The sequence below is a fragment of the Macaca mulatta genome, chromosome 7 (assembly GCF_049350105.2).
Source record: "Macaca mulatta isolate MMU2019108-1 chromosome 7, T2T-MMU8v2.0, whole genome shotgun sequence".
In the NCBI taxonomy this organism is placed as follows: domain Eukaryota; kingdom Metazoa; phylum Chordata; class Mammalia; order Primates; family Cercopithecidae; genus Macaca; species Macaca mulatta.
This window is the reverse complement of record NC_133412.1, coordinates 41604825-41623975: the sequence shown is the minus strand read 5'-3', so window position 1 is coordinate 41623975 and position 19151 is coordinate 41604825. Positions and strand designations below refer to the sequence as shown.

General features: G+C 39.1%; 1 protein-coding gene across 11 annotated transcripts in view; it reads left to right on the top strand.

The window, feature by feature from the left end:
• CSNK1G1 (casein kinase 1 gamma 1) overlaps window positions 1–19151 on the top strand; it is a 224109-nt gene that overhangs the window by 118792 nt on the left and 86166 nt on the right. For 9 of the 11 annotated variants that reach the window (XM_077939567.1, XM_028851034.2, XM_028851029.2 and 6 more), the window contains 2 exons: window positions 10201–10241; window positions 18176–18245. In XM_077939567.1, coding sequence (XP_077795693.1) covers window positions 10201–10241; window positions 18176–18245 — 111 coding nt within the window. The remainder of the gene's footprint in view (window positions 1–10200; window positions 10242–18175; window positions 18246–19151) is intronic. The other 2 variants (XM_077939568.1, XM_077939566.1) reach the window with 1 other exon arrangement.

The following is a 19151-nucleotide window of genomic DNA, read 5'->3' as shown; positions in this document are numbered from 1 at the left end:
CATACATTTAAGGCAGATAATATAAAAACAAGATAATTACCCATTTTTTTTTTGGTGAATCAGTGAGTGATGGCAGCACAATGGTGGTGGGTAAAATCAGGGAATAAATGTTTGCAAAGCAAAAATGGTAAGGAGAATATCTTACTACCATGCAGTGCAAAAACAAATAAAGCAGGCTCCTTGAGCACTTTTGTACTGCATTGTTGATTGTCTTGCATATATATGATTACCATAGACTAGAATTTTAATTTTACAATAATTTGTATTTATGCATTTTTCCAACCCACTTCTGCCAGTTCAGGGTCTCAGGTGGCCAGACCCTATCCCAGCAGTTTAGGGCACAAGGTGGGAATCAACCCTGGAGGAATGTCATTCCGTGGCAGGATGCTCACACACATACCCACATTGACTCATCCTGGGATGATTTAAACACCCCAGTTACCTCAAAAACAATTGAAATAAAAAGAATAAAAAATGAAATCCTGTATTTTCCCTAAAAACAAAACAAAACAAAACAAAACACCCCAGTTCACCTCAGGTACACATCTTTGGGATGTGGGAAGAAACTGGAGTACCCAGAGAAAGCCCACACAGACAGGAGGAGAACATGCAAACTCTACACAGATGGTAGTTCTGGCTGGGAATTGATTTTTTTCTCATCCATGTTACAACATGAAATGATGTTATTTGAGGTCCTGTTGTTAGCTATAGTCATTCTACTACTTAATAGAACACTAGAACTTATTCTTAAAATCTCACTGTAACTTTGTACCCATTGACAAACCTTTCCTTATTCCTCTCCCTTCTCCCTCCCCAGCCTCTGATAACCACCATTCTGTTCTCTCCTGTGAGATCAGCTTTCCTAGATTCTACATATAAGTGAGATCATGCAGTATTTGTGTTTCTGTGCCTGGCTTATTTCACTTAACATGTTCTCCATGTTTATTCCTTTGCCACAAATGACAACATTTCCTTTTTATAACTGAATAGTATTCTATTGTATATGTGTACATTTTCTTTTCATCTATTGATATACACTTAGGTTGATGCCATATCTTGGCTATTGTGAATGTTGCTGCAATAAATATGGGAATGCAGATATCTTTTCGGCATCCTGGTTTCCTCCCCTCCACTCCCCAATTTTATTTAAAAAATAAAATTTATTTTATTTATTTATTTTTTTAGAGATGGGTTTTGCCATGTTGCTCAGGTTGGTCTTAAACTCCTGGGCTCAAGTGATCTTCTCACCTTGGCCTCCCAAAGTGTTGGACCTATAGGCATGAGCCACCATGTCTGGCCGACATACTGGTTTCCATTCCTTTGAATATATACCCAGTAGTGGAATTGTTGGGTCATATGGTAGTTTTGTTTTTAATTTTTTGAGAACTCTTCATATTGTTTTCCATAATGGCTGTACTAATCTACATTCCTACCAACAGAGTGTAAAAAATTTCCCTCTCTTCATTTGTTTTTTTGATAATTGCCATTTTAACTGGAGTGTGGTGGTTTCTCTTTGTGGTTTTGACTTGCATTTCCCTGATGATTTGTAATGTTGAGCATTGTCATGTATCTGCTGGCCATTTGAATGTCTTCGTTTGAGAAATGTCCATTTCGGTTTTTTTGCCCATTTTTAAATTGGATTATTTGGGGTTTTTTGTTAGTGAGTTGTTCAAGTTCCTTATATGGTCTGGATGTTAACCCTTTGTCAGATGAATAATTTGCAAATATTTTTTCCCTCTAGGTTGTCTCTTCACTCTGTTGAGAAACTTTTTAATTTGATATAATCCCATTTGCCTGTTTTCAGTTTCGTTGCCTGTGCTTTTTTTCTTTTTTTTCTTTTTTCCTTTCTTTTCTTTTTCTGTTTCTTTTCTTTCTTTCTTTCTTTTTTTTTTTTTTTTTTGAGACAAGGTCTTGCTTTGTCGTCCAGGTTGGAGTGCAGTGGCACAGTCTTGGCTCACTGTAACCTCCTCCTCCTCCTGGGTTCAAGTGATTCTTCTGCCTCAGCCTCCCAAGTAACTGGGATTACAGGCATGCACCACCACACCCAGCTAAATTTTTGTATTTTTAGTAGAGATGGGATTTCACCATGTTGGCCAGGCTGTTCTTGAACTCCTGTCCTCAAGTGATCCACCCGTCTTGACCTCCCACAGTGCTAGGATTAGAGGCGTGAGCCTGCCTTGCTTTTGAGATCCCATCCAAAACATCCTTGCCTAGAGAATGTCATGAAGCATTTCCCTTGTGTTTTATTCTAGTAGTTTTATAGTTTTGGGTCTTACTTTTAAGTCTTTAATTCATTTTGAGTTGATTTTTGCATAACGTGAGCGATAAGGGTCTACTTTCCTTCTGTGTGTGAATATCCAGTTTTCCTAGCACCATTTATTGAAAAGACTGTTTTCCTCAGTGTATATTCTTGGCACCTCTGTCGAAAATCAGTTACCTGTAAATGTGTAGATTTATTTCTGAGTTCTCTATTCTGTTTCACTTGTCTGTTTTTATGCCAGTGCCATGCTGCTTTGGTTACTATAGTTTTCTAGGAGATTTTTGCATTGGGTAGAGTGATTCTTTTGCTTTGTTCTTTTTGCTCAAGATTATTTTGGCTATTTGGAATCTTTTGTGGTTCCATATGAATTTTAGGATTTTTTTTTTCTATTTCTGTATTGAATGTCATTGGTATTTTGATAGAGATTGCATTGAATCTTGTAGATCACTTTGGGTAGAATGGACATTGTAGCAATATTCTTTCAATTTTTTATTTTTATTTTTTTTAAGAGACAAAGTCAGGCGCTGGGTGTGGTGGCTCACGCCTGTAATCCCAGCACTTTGGGAGGCTGAGGCAGGTGTATCATGAGGTCAGGAGATCTAGATCATCCTGGCCAACATAGTGAGACTCTGTCTCTACTAAAAATATAAAAATTAGCTGAGTGTGGTGGCGCATGCATGTAGTCCCAGCTACTTGGGAGGCTGAGACAGGAGAATCACTTGAACCCAGGAGGCAGAAGTTGCATTGAGCCGAGATCGTGCCACTGTACTCCAGCCTGGTGATAGAGTGAGACTCTGTCTCAGAAAAAAGAGACAAGGTCTTGTTTGTCACCTAGGCTGGAGTATAGTGACATGATCATAGCTCACTGTAACTGTGAACTCCTGGACTCAAACATTCTTCCCATCTCAGTCTACCTACTAGCTAGGATTATAGGCACTTGCCCCTACACCTGACTAATTAAAAATTTTTTTTTTGCAGATACAGTGTCTCACTATGTTGCCTAGCTGCTCTCAAACTCCTGGCCTGAAATGATCTTCCTGCCTTGGCCTCCTAAAGTGCTGGCAGTAATAGGCATAAGCCACTGTGACTGGCCAATTTTCTTCCAATGGATATATTTCATTTTTGTGTGTGTGTCTTCTTCAGTTTCTTTTGTTAGTAATTTATAGTTTCCCTTGTAGAGATCATTCACCTCTTTGGTTGAATTTATTCCTAGTTTGTTTGTTTGTTTGTTTGTTTTTTAAGCTATTGTAAATGGGATTGCTTTCTGTATTAGTCTGTTCTCACACTGCTAATAAAGACATACCCAAGACTGGCTAATTTATGAAGGAAAGAGGTTTAACTGATTCACAGTTCCACATAGCTGGGAGGCCTCACAATCATGGCAGAAAGCAAAGGAGCAGCAGAGTCACATCTTACATGGCGGCAGGCAAAGAAAGCATGTGCAAGGGAACTCCCCTTTATAAAACCATCAGATCTCGTGAGACTTATTCACTATCATGAGAACAGCATGTGAAAAACCTACCCCATGATTCATTTACCTCCCTTTGGGTCTCTTCCGCTATACATGGGACTTATGGGAGCTATGATTCAAGATGATATTTGGGTGGGGACACAGCCAAACCATATTTCCTCCCTCAAACTGTGTGCTCCGATTATATTCTCAATTTCTTTTTCCACTGGTTTGTTTTTGGCATTAGAAATGCTACTAATTTTTGTATGTTAATTTTCTATCCTGTAACTTTACTGAATTCTAATAGTTCTAATAGTTCTAATAGTTTTTTGGAGGAGTCTTTGGGATTTTCTATATATATGATTATGTCATCTGCAAACAGGAGCAGTTTGATTTCCTCCTTTCCTATTTGGACGCCCTGTCTTTTGCCTCATTGCTTTGGATAGTACTTTGAATACTGTGTTGTATAAAATTGGTAAAAGTGAGCATCCTTGTCTTGTTCTAGTCTTTTGAGGAAAAGCTTTTAATTTTTCCCCATTCAGTCTGATATTAGCTGTGAGTTTGTCATATATGGCCTTTATTATGTTGAAATGTGTTCCTTTTATGCCTAAATTTATTGAGAGTTTTTATCATGAAGGGATGTTGAATTTTATCAAATGTGTTCTGTGTCTGTTGAGATGATCATATAGTTTTTGTCTTTCATTCTGTTCATGTGACATATCATGTGTATTGATATGCATATGTTCAAGCATCCTTACGTCCCTGGGATATATCCCACTTGATCATGGTGAATCATCTTTTAGTATGTTGTTGGATTTAGTTTGTTAGTATTTTGTTGAGGATTTGTACCTCTATTTTCATCAGGGATATTGGCCTGTAGTTTTATTTTGTTGTATCCTGGCCTGGTTTTGGTATCAGCATAATGCTGGACTCAGAATAAGTTTAGAAGTATTCCTCTCCTCTTCGGTTTTTTGGAATAGTTTGAAAAGAATTTATATTTGTTCTTTCAATGTTGGATAGAATTCAGCAATGAAGCCATCAGGTCCTGGGCTTTTTCTTTGTTGGGGGAGTCTTTATCATTACTTCAATCTTATTACTTGGCTATTGTTCTGTTCAGGTTTTCTATTTCTTCTGACTCGATCTTGGTAGGTTGTATGTATGTTTCCAGGAACTTGTCCATTTCTTCAGATTTTTAAACACTTGTTCTCATATAGTTGTCAGATTAATATTCTAGAAATACAACTTTCACCGTTTGCTTTTCCCTTCATTCACAGCAAGCTGAAGAATGGAGTTAAAACTCCCATATTTGCATTTAGGATTATCCATAATCTTATTCTAAACCTTTCTTTTTTATCACCCAAGAACTTTCTCACAAGAACTTTCTTTCTTTTTTTTTTGAGACGGAGTCTCGCTCTGTCGCCCAGGCTGGAGTGCAGTGGCCGGATCTCAGCTCACTGCAAGCTCCGCCTCCCGGGTTTACACCATTCTCCTGCCTCAGCCTCCTGAGTAGCTGGGACTACAGGCGCCCGCCACCTCGCCCGGCTAGTTTTTTGTATTTTTTAGTAGAGACAGGGTTTCACCGTGTTAGCCAGGATGGTCTTGATCTCCTGACCTCGTGATCTGCCCGTCTCGGCCTCCCAAAGTGCTGGGATTACAGGCTTGAGCCACCGCGCCCGGAACTTTCTACGTATATCAAGTCAATTTGTTCACTTTAGCATGCCTTACCTACTGAATGTCAGATACTATGTTTGTTTCTAGGGATAAAAAGATGAATTAAACATTCTTGTCCTCTGGAAATTTACGGCCGAGTGGAAGTAAAAAGATACATGCATAACTAATTATAGGTAGAAGTTTATGAAATTGGGTGTTGGCTTAGTCTTAAGACTAGAAAGTGTATTTAGAAAAAGGCTTTTTTTTTTTTTTTAAACAAAAAGGCATAAAACCACAAGGAACCAAAAAAATGGAAGAGAAGGTGAAAACATATTGAGAAATGTTAACAAATTTTGGAAGCTGAAACACAGATGGTTAGGTGGTAACTCACTTAGCACTCCAGAGAAGGCTTGCCTGAAGGGGCAGGCCAGGTAATACTATAAAATATACCAGATAGACTTAGGAATTGGAGACACTAGGAACTTCACAAAGGTGGGAAGCAGAAGGGGCTAAAAATGGAAAACTTAGTTGAAAGTCAGCTCTACTGTGAAAAGCGGCTACCCAGCTAAATACAGGTAAAATAAGAAAAGGTTGCACACTGAGGCCGGGCGCAGTGGCTCATGCCTGTAATCCCAACACTTTGGGAGGCCGAGGCGGGCGGGTCACAAAGTCAAGAGATCGAGCCCATCCTGGCCAATATGGTGAAACCCTGTCTCTACTAAAGATACAAAAATTAGCTGGGCATGGTGACACATGCCTGTAATCCCAGCCACTCTGGAGGCTGAGGCAGGAGAATCGCTTGAACCATGGAGGCAGAAGTTGCTGAGATCGCACCACTGCACTCCAGCCTGGGCAGGAAAGTGAGACTGTCTCAAAAAAAAAAAGAAAAAGGTTGCACACTGAATGAGACTCATCAAGACTTCTTATGGAAGAAACAAATATGTAAGTGCCCAGGATTTCTTTGAAACATTTTTTTTTTTTTTTTTTTTTTGAGATGGAGTTTTGCTCTTGTTGCCCAGGCTGGAGTGCAGTGGTACGATCTCGGCTGATTGCAACCTCCGCCTCCCAAGTTCAAGCAATTCTCCTGTCTCAGCCTCCCGATTAGATGGGATTACAGGCATGCACCACCATGCCTGGCTAATTTTGTATTTTTAGTAGAGATGAGGGTTTCTCCATGTTGGTCAGGGTGGTCTCAAACTCCTGACCTCAGGTGATCCGCCCACCTTGGTCTCCCAAAGTGCTGGGATTACAGGTGTGAGCCACCACACCCAGCTGCATTTTTTTCTTCAAAAGAAATCTATGCACAATTTCTATAATATAGTAGGTTTGTTTTTATATAAAAAAAGACTTTCTCCCAATCTTCAAATGAAAATGAGGATCCAAGAAAAGTGTGTATTACTTGTCCTGTAGCTTAGTACACAAGTGCCTTGGCACACTTCTAGGCACCCGCAGGCATACGTACCTCAGAGTGGGGACCTGGCATTCAATATTATTCATAACCTGTGCTTAGCTTAGTGGATCTTTATGGCTTTTCTTCTATTTCTTCCCACACACTATGTGCTCCGATTATATGGGTCTACCCACAGCATATCAAATCCTGTGCATTTTCTATCATTTCTCCATATCATTGTTCAAATTAGTATTTTTTAAAAATAGGAAATCCTTCTGGGCTCACTTCAAGTGCTGCTTCTGCCCAAATTCATTAACCTCCGTATCCAGGCTCTTCTACTGACTTGTTTGTATTTTATTTTTAACACACACCATATCATTTGATTTATTTGACACACTTTTGAGCCACCACATACAAGACCTTGTGTGAGGAGGTAGAATACAGTCTATGAAGGGTGAGAACTGAGGTTGCTCATCTTAGATGTCTGTTATTTGTGTAGATGGACATTAAATAGTCGCGTTTTTCCCTACCTCTGTTCTCTTTTTTTTCTAGTTAATCTTGTACTACCTTACAATGCTCATGCAAAATCCCAGATCTTATCAGGTCACAAAACCTTTCATTTTAAACTTTAAGATAGCATTGATGTTCTGCAATTATACAGGCAGTAGGAACAGGGAAAAATGGTATTAATGGCTTGCTTTTTTAATGGCTTGCTTTTTTTTTTTTTTTGAGAAGCAGTCTTGCTCTGTTGCCCAGGCTGGAGTACAATGGTGCGATTTCGGCTCACTGCAACCTCTGCCTCCCGGGTCAAGCGATTCTCCTGTCTCAGCCTCCCGAGTAGCTGGGATTACAGGCGCATGCCACCACGCCTGCCTAATTTTTGTATTTTTAGTAGAGATGGGATTTCACCCTGTTGGTCAGGCTGGTCTCGAACTCCTGACCTCGTGATCCACCTGCCTCGCCCTCCCCAAGTGCTGGGATTACAGGCGTGAGCTGTAATTAGGTTCTTATGGTTAAGCTTGTGCTAAAATTAGTTTTTTGGGTTTTTTTTTTTTTTTTTTTTTTTTTTGAGACAGAGTTTTGCTCCTGTCTCCCATGCTGGAGTGCAATGGCGTGATCTCAGCTCACTGCAACCTCTGTGTCCCAGGTTCAAGTGATTCTCCTGCATCAGTCTGCCGAGTAGCTGGGATTACAGGTGCCCACCACCCCCCCCCAACTAATTATTGTATTTTTAGTAGAGACAGGGTTTCACCATGTTGACCAGGCTGTTCTCGAACTCCTGACCTCAGGTGATCCACCCACCTTGGCCTCCCAAAGTGCTGGGATTACAGGCATGAGCCACTGCACCTGACCCTAAAATTAGTTTTAAGTCACAGTAACAATACTCATTTCATTTCAGGAAGAGCTATCCTGAAAAATCTTTGCGCAGCATCACATCTGGTGTGCAAGAAGTCGTGGGCCAAATTAAAGTTTTAATCTGCCTGGGAGTTGGCTATTTGTTACTGCCTCATCTGTTCCTCTCTTACTTATTACTATCCTTTTTATAATTTCATGAAATATATTTTAAAATGGTTTTGGTGGGAACAGTAATCAGAAACATAAAGTAACCTTTAGAAAGTTAATGCAAACACTATATATATGAGAGAAATGCCTATTTTCTACTTGTGCTCCCCTAAAAAGGAAGTTATTCATCTTATGGTTTCTTAGGTGTTTCTTATGGTTTCTTAGGGCAAACACCTAAGAAACCAACCTGTTAGTCTTCTTTTTATCTTACTTGCAGACAAAAATTATTCCTAAATTAGTGTACTCTTTGACACATAAAAGTACTCACAATCTGATGGCAGTATGAAAAGTTTAATGATGTAGTTATATTGCAGAGGGCCTTAGTTGTCTAGAGGTGTGTAAGTGAAAACTTGTAAGCAGCTTTTTATGTTTCTTTGTTTATTTATTTATTTATGAGACGGCATCTCACTCTGTTGCCCAGGCTGGAGTACAGTGGTGTAATCTTGGCTCACTGTAGCCTACACCTCCCAGGTTCAAGTGATTTTCCCGCCTCAGCTTCACAAGTATCTGAGATTACAAGCGTTCACCACCACACCCAGCTAATTTTTGTATTTTTAGTAGAGACAGGGTTTCACCATGTTGGCCAGGCTGGTCTTGAACTCCTGACCTCAAGTGATCCACCTGCCTCAGCCTCCCAAAGTGTTGGGATTACACCACACTCAGCTTGTTTTTTTATTTATAAAAACAATGTACATTATATAAAAATCAGAAAATACTAAAAACTTTTATATTACTTTTGTATTATTTTTCACACACATATATTCAGCTGTGTATTATAGGAATATAACATTTACTCGTATATTATTTTAAAAATAGCCGTACTATAGATACAGTACCAATAACTTTTAATCAGTCGAGATTTTGAGTGTCTTATATGTGCTGAACACGGTCTTAAGCACCATAGGGTATTGAGAAAACTTAAAATCCCTGTCCTCAAGATATTTACACTCTAGCTGGGTAAGAAGGCAAATGTGTAAGAAGAGATATGAAGTTCAGTGCAGTGGCTAAACTACTAAACTACATGATATGTACTAAGCACTCAGGAGGAATTAAAGTTAAGGTTTCCAAGGATTAGTGACGGTGGGGAGGTGAGAGGAGCTGAGTACCCAGCATATATTACAGGTTCACTAATTGAAAGTTGTTGCTCTGGTCCTCATCATCATTCCAAGTTCTTAGTCTAAACGTCTGGGAATATTGATTACATTTGTAGAAACAGGAAAGTTTAAAGAAAAAAGCGTTATTGCAGGAAGAACTTTGAGATGTGTAAGTGTTGTCTAACTGAAGATCTGTTTCCTGTAAATAGTTAAAAGATATAAAGTTATTGTTCTGGTGAACAGTCAAAACAACTTTGAGAATCATCTGCTTACAAGCAGTAGATGAATTCTCCAAAAGTAGGTTTGGGCAATAATTGGTTTTATTCACACTATCCTTTATGCCATCTAAAGTTGACACGACATACCGTGACAAAATATATAGAATTCTATTTGCCAGTTAGTTCGAAGAATGAAGGTTTGTGTTTATTGTGCCAAGAGCTAAAATCTCTTTGAAATTCTGGAATTTCTTCTTGAAGTGCCTTGTGACTTAATAGATGAGAAATATTAACACACGCGCGCATGCGTGTGTGTGTGTGTGTATGTGTGTGTGTAAGAGAGATATGTTTTCTCTTTTAGGAAGATTCTCAGGTGTAGCTTAAATTTCTAAATTTTCAAGCTGTTCTAGCCTTGCTGGATCTCATTATCTCTGTAGCTTTTCACTTATGAATCAAGTTTCATTTATGTGAGCAGCATTGGGAATATAACCTTTCTCATGACCCTGTAAGCTAATATTTTGCTTTGCCTTTCCCGGAATAAATGTCACTAAAACGTATACATTCTGCTTTCCCCTTAGGTAAAAATCTCTACACCAATGAATATGTAGCAATCAAACTGGTGAGTAGAATCTGTTTGTGGTAATTAATGTTTTGGTGCTCCCATCGCTTATATCTTCTTATAGGAAATAGTTTTAAGCATTCATTCACAAAAATGCTAATGGTTTTTTTAAATATATGATCCCACATTTTTCTTCAATGATAGTGTTACAGTGATGAATCACTGTATACTATATAACACTATATAATTAAATGATACTAACTTTAGTGTTAGCAATGATGACTCAAAAATTAGTTGATTAAAAAAAGCTGGAAGAACTAGTAATTCTGTGAACTTAATCTTTCACAGAGGTATCTTAATTAAAAAGATAAAATCATTTAAAAATTTTACTGTTTTTTTCTCTAAACTGATTTATTTTTTGTACTTAGAAGAAAATCATAACTGATCATCTAATCATGGCCTTAAAAATCTGTCAAGCATGAAAAATATACCATATGGTCAAATTAGAAGCAAAGGAGTCAATTGGTATATTAATACTAACCTTGTGAATAATTAAACTAGTCATTGAAAATGATATCCTATTGAAAAAGAGAAGTAATAATTTTATTATTTGTGAGGAATAATAATTTTAAAAGACAGAATTCTTTGTCTTATATTTAAGGTGGATAACAAAACCATTTTTTCATGTGAAATGTTTCATATGACTAGTTTCACTGAAACTCTGTGTTTGTCCTCATAGTAGGTATCCCAGGATTTACAGGTAGCTTTGTTTTATTAGTTGGAAGCTAGAGGAGTTAATGGTTGAAGGAAATCTATGCAATTCTTTTCTTTTCTTTCTTTTTATTTACTTTTTAGAGACAGGGTCTCACGCTGTTGCCCAGGCTGGAGTGCAGTGATGTGATCTTGGCTCACTGCAACCTCTGCCTCCTGGGCTCAAACGATCCTTCCACCTCAGTCTGCCTCCTAAGAGGCTGGGACTGCAGGTGTGCACCACCACACCTGGCTAAGTTTTGTATTTTTTGTAGAGACAGTGTTTCATCATGTTGCCCAGTTGGTCTCGAACTCCTGGGCTCAGGTGATCCATCCAGCTTGGCCTCCCAAAGTACTGGGATTACAGGTGTGAGCCACCACGCCTGGCATTGTTATTCTTTTCTAATTAATTGCACTTACCACATCCACACTTGTTCTGTGATTGGTCATTCTTCTCATCCAGCTTGCTTGTGGAGGAGGTAGGGTTGTCTTGTGAGGAACTGACAGTTATCAGATTTGTTTCTCTACAAAGGGGTGGGTGGACAGGGAGCAGGGCTTAGAGCAGCAGGTAACTTCTAGGAAACCAAGTGTTTTCTTTTTGTATTTTGACTTGGAACTCTTGTTGGATAGATGGGAGCAGGAAGAGAGGTAATACATGTTAACAATGCAGGTCAAATATCCTCATAGATTGAATATTAGAGGATTAACCGGCCAGACGCAGTGGCTCATGCCTGTAATCCACTTTAGGAAGCCAAGACAGGCAGATCGCTTGAGCCCAGAAGTTCAGACCAGCCTGGGCAACAAGGCGAAACACTGTCTCTACAAAAAATACAAAAAATTCGTCAGGTATGCTGGCACACACGTGTAGTCCCTGCTACTTTGGAGGCTAATGTGGGAGAACAACCTGAGCCCAGGAAGTTGAGACTGCAGTGAGCCGAGATTGCTTGCACCTGTGCACTCAGCCTGGGTGACAGATACCCTGTCTCAAAAAAATAGGATTAACCACATTTTTTTAATTTATAGGAATTTGGTTATTCTATTAAAGTGTTCTCTAGTACACTGACTTTTTTTACTTTTTCTGTTCTATTATTCTGATAAGTTGGAATAATCTCTGATTTTTTGGGACTACTAAGAGAACGAAGCACTTCCTAAAACACTTAAAAAATTTGCCGTGTTACTACGTATTTGTTAGGCTTTCTGTTAGGGACACTTCTTTCATCTTGATTTCTTCTGCCAGGTTGTACCAATCAACCTGTATAGATAAGCTTACATAACATATTGTTGACATGATTGATCGTTACATTTCACTTTCCTTTTTAAAAACTTTTATTTTGCTTTGTATGGCCACTATTTAAAGCTAAAAATGGAACTCTTGCAATCTAGTATGGTGTGACTCAGTACTGCATTTCTCTTTCAGATCAGTCTGAAAGGCATTTTAGAGGATAACAATTTTGTCTACAGGCTTTCTCTCTTCCTTTTGGGCTTCTGTTCTTCAAAGGGAAATATGAAGGCAGTAATTGAGCTCTTTGGATTGTAATGGTAAATTTGCCTTAAGCACTATACTCCTATAAGGTAGCTGTCTGCTGTTTGTTTAGGATTTTAGGCAGGCATGTGTTTTCCAGAATAACTGTGGCAAATATTCTGCCAAATGCACAGCCTCTATGGAAATGTAATCAGCATCTGGCACGGAAATGTAATCAGCATCTGGCACAGAAATGCAGGGAAGCTCTGCTGCTGCTGTTTCAGTTGTACTTTGTTTGGATCTTCATTGTGGACTCTTTTTTCTTAGATTTCTAAAAACCTTTAAAAAAAATCATACACAAAGTAAACAAAATAGTGTAATGAGCCCTCCTTTATCCATCACCCACATTTCTAAGGGTTCTTTTTAACAGAGGTTTTCTAACAATTGGGTTTTTAAAAAATCTCTCTGTGCTGCTAATATTGCTGCCTTCTGCAATCTGTAGACTGAGTTTTGCAGTGCCTTCTACTTATAGTGCTTCCAGAAAAGCACCTTGAAGCCCAATTGGCTGAGCAGGCTATGGCCATGTGCTGAGGAGTTGGCTGAAGTGTGTAATTCTCTCAGTCTTCATAATAAGACCCTCATGTCTGAATATATGATGTGTATGCCTTTCAACCCTTGAACTCTATGGAATTTTGCATTTTTAATTTACTAGCTTAGCTGCTCTATTATGCTTTCCAGCATGAAGATTGAGAGTATAATATTTGAGGAAGGATCTGTGGTTTTTAAAATTCATTGCCTCTGTGGTTTGTCAGAATCCAAAAGTGATTTCTCTGGAAAGAATAGTCGCTTTTCTAGTGTTTTGATCAACTTCTAGTTCCATGTTGATTTGTCATCACTGTTTCTGTTTGGTTCCTTGTGAATTCTTAGTTACTTTGCTAATGGAAAAATTCTATACCTGGCTGCTTTGATAGTGATTCAGTGGAAGATCTGCAACCAAATGGAGACATAAGAGTGATATGATACCTCTCTATCTGAAGAGAGAAATAGGAGAGGGACTCTACAATATAATTAGTCTTATGTACTTTTCTTTTTCTTTTTTTTTTTCTTTTTTTTGAGATGGAATCTTGCTGAGTCACCAGGCTGGAGTGCAGTGGCACGATCTCGGCTCACTGCAACCTCCAACTCCCCTGGTTCAAGCGATTCTCTTGCCTCAGCCTCCTGAGTAGCTGGGATTACAGGCATGCACCACCATGCCCAGCTAATTTTTGTATTTTTAGTAGAGATGGGGTTTCACCATGTTGGCCAGGATGGTCTCGATCTCCTGACCTCGTGATTCGCCCACCCCAGCATCCCAAAGTGCTGGGATTACAGGCGTGAGCCACCGTGCCCGGCCATGTACTTTTCTTTTGACTAAAAGTCTTGAGACACTTGAAGTCCAACTCTAACGATTGCTGATTTTATACTCAAAGAAGGGTATGAGTTCTTTCTTCAAAGCGCTTCCTACAGATACGAACATTCCAGTCTGGCCTGAATTGATTTAGATAAAATCTTCCTAGAAGCAGAGGGATAGACTAGACAACTTCAGAGAAACTTCTGAATTCTTTGGTTAATGGATTCTATATCTTAAGAAAAATGCAGAAAACTTCAAATGGATTCAGGAAAGAGCCTTCAAAGATGATCAAAGAATTAAAAGCTAGGACCTATGAGGAAAGGTGAAAGGAATTTGAAATTACTTTGCCTGAGGAAAGAAAGTCTAGGAAATCATTGGATTGTTTTGTTATTTGAAGAGAGCTACTTAATAGTATTTGAGGTTATTGAGGAGTTTTTTTTATTTTTTTGCTGAGGACTTAAGAAAAATAGGCTTAAGTTTCAGTAGTGAGATTTGAGTATAATATAAAAGTGTTCCAAACCATGAAACTTGTTCAACATCAGCATGAATTATTGAGAGAAGTTATGGAATCTCCTTCCTTAGAGTCTGTCTTAAACATAAGACAAATAGGCTGGGCACAGGGGCTCACACCTATAATCTCAGCACTTTGGGAGGCTGCAGTGGGTGGATCACGAGGTCGGGAGTTTGAGACCAGCCTGGCCACTATGGTAAAATCTCGTCTCTACTAAAAATACAAAATTAGCCGAGTGTGGTGGCATGCGTCTGTAGTCCCAGCTACTTGGGAGGCTGAGGCAGAAGAATTGCTTGAACCCGGGAGGTGGAGGTTGCAGTGAGCTGAGATTGTGCCATTGCACTCCAGCCTGGGTGACAGAGTAAGACTCCATCTCAAAAAAAAAAAAAAAAAAAAAGGACAAATAACCACTCAGTGGAGGAAAGGACAGTCTTTTCAACAAATGAGGCTAGAAAAACTGGATACCCACGTAACAGTGAAGTTGGATTCTTACTTTACATTGTATTCAAAAATTCAGAGTGGATCAAAGACCTAAATATAAGATTGAAACTATAATATTTTTACCAGAATACATATGAGAAAAGCTTCATGACATTGAATTTGGCAGTGATTTCTTGGATATGACACCAAAATCACAGACAACAAAAAAAGAAGCTAGCTAAGTTGGACTTCAGCAAAATTTAAAACTTTTGCATACTGTCAACAGAATTTTAGAAAGGGCAACCCATGGAAAGGAATAGGAGAAAATAATACTATCTAATAACAGGTGATAACCAGAATTTACCATTATAACAATTTTTTAAAGTTCAGTGGCATTGGCCAGGTGCAGTGGCTTATGCCTGTAATCCCAGCACTTTGGGAGGCTGAGGCGGGTGGATCACCTGAGGTCGGGGGTTTGATACCAGCCTGACCAACATGGAGAAACCCCATCTCCACTAAAAATACAAAAATTAGCCAGGCGTGGTGGCACATGCCTGTAATCCCAGCTACTTGGGAGGCTGAGGCAGGAAAATTGCTGAACCCAGGAGGCGGAGGTTGTGATGAGCCAATATCATGCCATTACAGTCTAGCCTGGGCAACAAGAGTGAAACTCCATCTCAAAAAAAAAAAAAAAAAAGTTCAGTGGCATTAAGTACATTTATATTGGTGTACAACCATCATCACCATCCATCTCCAGAACTTTTTCATCTTCCCTAACTGAAATTTCCTATCTGTTAAACACTCCCCTCCCCCCAACCCCTTGGCAACCACCATTCTGTCTGTCTCTATGAATTTGACTACACTAGATACTTAATTTTTTTTGTGTTGTTTGCTTTTTTGGAGATGGAGTCTTGCTCTGTCGCCCAGGCTGGAGTGCAGTGGTACGATCTAGGCTAACTGCAACCTCCACCCCCCGGGTTCAAGCAATTCTCCTGCCTCAGCCTGCTGAGTAGCTGGGACTACAGGTGCATGCTGACACTCCTGGCTAATTTTTTGTATTTTAGTAGAGGCGGAGTTTCACTGCGTTGCCTAGGCTGGTCTCGAACTCCTGAGCTCAGGCAGTCCATCCGTCTCAGCCTCCCAAAGTGCTAGGATTACAGGCGTGAGCCACTGTACCTGGCTACTAGGTACTTAATATTAAGTGGACTCATGCAATATTTGTCCTTTATAACTGGCTTATTTCACTGAGCATAATGTCCTCAAGGTTTGCCCATGTTGTAGCATATGTTGGAATTTCCTTTTTAAGGTTGAATAATACTTCACCATATGTATATACCCAATTTTGTTTATCCGTTCGTCCAATCATACACACTTAGGTTGCTTCCACCTGTTAGTTATTGTGAATAATAATGCTGTGAACATGCATGTAAAAATAAATCTGAATTCCTGCTTCCACTTCTTTGGCGCATCTATCCAGAAAGAGAATTGTGAATCATAATGATTCTGTGTTTAATTTTTTGAAAAATGGCCATACCATTTTCCCGAGCAGTCACTACACCATTTTGCATTCCCATCAGCAGTGCACAAGGATTCCAGTTTCTCCACATCCTCGTCAACACTTGTTATTTTCTGTTTTTGATGATAGCCATCCTAATGGGTGTGCAGATGTTGAACTTTATTTTATTTATCGATTGACTGAGACAAGGTCTCACTCTGTCGCCCAGGCTGGAGTACAGTGGCACAATCACAGCTCCCTGCAGTCTTGATCTGTGGGACTCAAGCAGTCCTCCCACTTCATCTTCCTGAGTAGCTGGGACTACAGGAGTGTACCATCCTACTAGGCTAATTTTTAAATTTTTGGTAGAGACAGGGTCTCCCTATGTTGCCCAGGCTGGTCTCGAACTCCTGGACTCAAGCAGTTCTCCTGCCTCAGCCTCCCAAAGTGCTGGGATCACAGGCATGAGCCACCATGCCTGTCCTATTTTATTTGTTTATTTGTAAAGATGAGGTTTTGCTGTGTTGCCCAGGCTGGTCTCAAACTCCTGGTATTGAGTGATCCTCCTGTCTCAGCCTCTGAAAGTACTGGGATTGCAGACATGAGCCACCATGTCAGCTACTGTTGAGCTTTTAAAGAGAGATTATAATGTGTTTAGGGTAATGTTTGGTTTTCTTGTTAGCCAGTTGCCCAGTACACTCTCAGTTTAGAATAATCAACCAGCCAGTTGCTCAATTGGTATAGAGCAAAGTGTGGTTGTTTGGCTGCTTTATCTCTGAGATTTTTAGAAAACTCAATTTTTGGAAACTTGAACACCACATTGATTGAAGTTACATATTTTAATTCTATTTACAATCTTTAATTCTCAACAGTTTAAAAAGAAATATATATAAGCATGTTCCTAAAAGCATTGTTCATAATATTGGAAAGTGAAAAGAGTTCACATGTCCAAAAATTATGGGGAGGGTGTGTATACATACATACGTAAATACAAAATACATGTGCACATACAGGGCAATACTTAAACCATTAAAAATAATATAAGCCAGGTGCAGTGGCTTATGCCTATAATCCCACAGCACTTTGGGTGGCGGAAGTGGGAGGATTGCTTGAGCCCAGGAATTTGGGACCAGCCTGGGCAACATAGTAAGATCCTATCTCTACAAAAAAATAAAAATTAGCTGTGAGTGATGGCACACACTTGTGGTCCCAGCCGCTCGGGAGGCTAAGATAGGAGGATGACTTGAACCTGGGAGGTTTCGACTGCAGTGCGTGAGACCCTGTCTTTAAAAAAAAAACAAGACATTATGCACGTTTATTTACTGCCATGGGAAAATGTTACTACATTGTGGAATTCAACAGCACATTAATGAACAGCAAATATATTATAATCTCACTTATATAAAATTAAGTTCATCAGTCTATATTATATATAAATACATATATAGATAAATACTTAGAAAGGCATTCACTAAAATGTTAATAGTGCCTCTCTTTAAAGTGGCAGGATCACAGATGATTTTTGCTTTCTAATTTTTGTATATTGGAATTTTCTTCTGAGCATGCATTATTTTTCTAAAAATAATAAAACTGTGAACCTCCCAAAAATTCAGAACAAAACAAGCAGGAAATACATTCTGGTATTTTTTTTGTTTAAAGGTTTGGCATCAAGTTTCCTGGGAAAATACATATCAGGAGAATATTTCATTGCAAGAAAGGTATCCTTGAATGATAGCTCATGCAAAGTCTATTTTTATTTAACTATCCATGGAAGGAGTTGTATGTAATTCACCTTCATCTTCTCTTAACTGTACTGTCTAAGACAAATTGTGGTTAGAAAAGGCTCTCATATATGGATATCATCTCTAAAACATTAGGTGATCTTAACCGTTGTTTACTCCAAAACTTTAAGAATGGAAAAATCCCATTTGTTGAAATCTGATCAGTTTTTCTTTTTGGATTTCAGGAACCAATAAAATCACGTGCTCCACAGCTTCATTTAGAGTACAGATTTTATAAACAGCTTGGCAGTGCAGGTAAGTCAAGTCTTTCTTCTCCACTTACTTAGCATGTAGCTTAGCTGGAAGCCCTAAAATATACAAATTTTTTTGTCTGGTTTACCCTTTTTACCAAACCATCTGTCTCCCCTGCTTGCCAGATAGGTAAATAAACATAGTCAGACACAAAGCTACTTGCTCTCTGGTTCCTGGAGTTGAGTTGACAGGGGAACTGTGTTGCTATGACTGTGCCCACAGACCAACCTGCAGATGCTTTCCACTTGTCAAATACACATAGTGTGAAGGATTTGCTTTTCAGTAGTTCATTCTCTTTTCATTTCTTTACTTATACCAAAAGAAAGGAGGAAATGTTGGTAATTTGCAAAATATACTTTACCGCATTGAGGTGGTTTATCTGTTTTAAAGACATACTAAAATATACATTCTGAAATACTACAGCACTGTCATTTTATCCATTGTTCTCATTAATTTGCAAGAGCTATCCATATGATTGCAATAACCTATGACCTTTGGCAATTTTTAAAAATTAAGTTAATCACTTTAAAAAATGTTTGTTTTTTACCTAAAAGCTCTGATTTCTCAAGTATCTTACTGGCTTCCAGAAAAATATTTTGCTAACGTTTACCGGTAGAGACAAATCTCTCAGAAGATGAAATCTTTCAGAGCTATTTTCACTATTTGACATTAGTAGAATTTCCTCTGCTTTATGCCCCCTTCACTGTGACAGGTTTTCTGTGAATGACTAAAGCTTGGTTTCCTTCCTTCCTTCCTTCCTTCCTTCCTTCCTTCCTTCCTTCCTTCCTTCCTTCCTTCCTTCCTTCCTCCCTCCCTCCCTCCCTCTCTCCCTCCCTCCCTCCCTTCCTCCCTCCCTCCCTCCCTCTCTGTTCTCTTCTCTCTTCTCTTCTCGTCTCCTCTCTCCTCCCC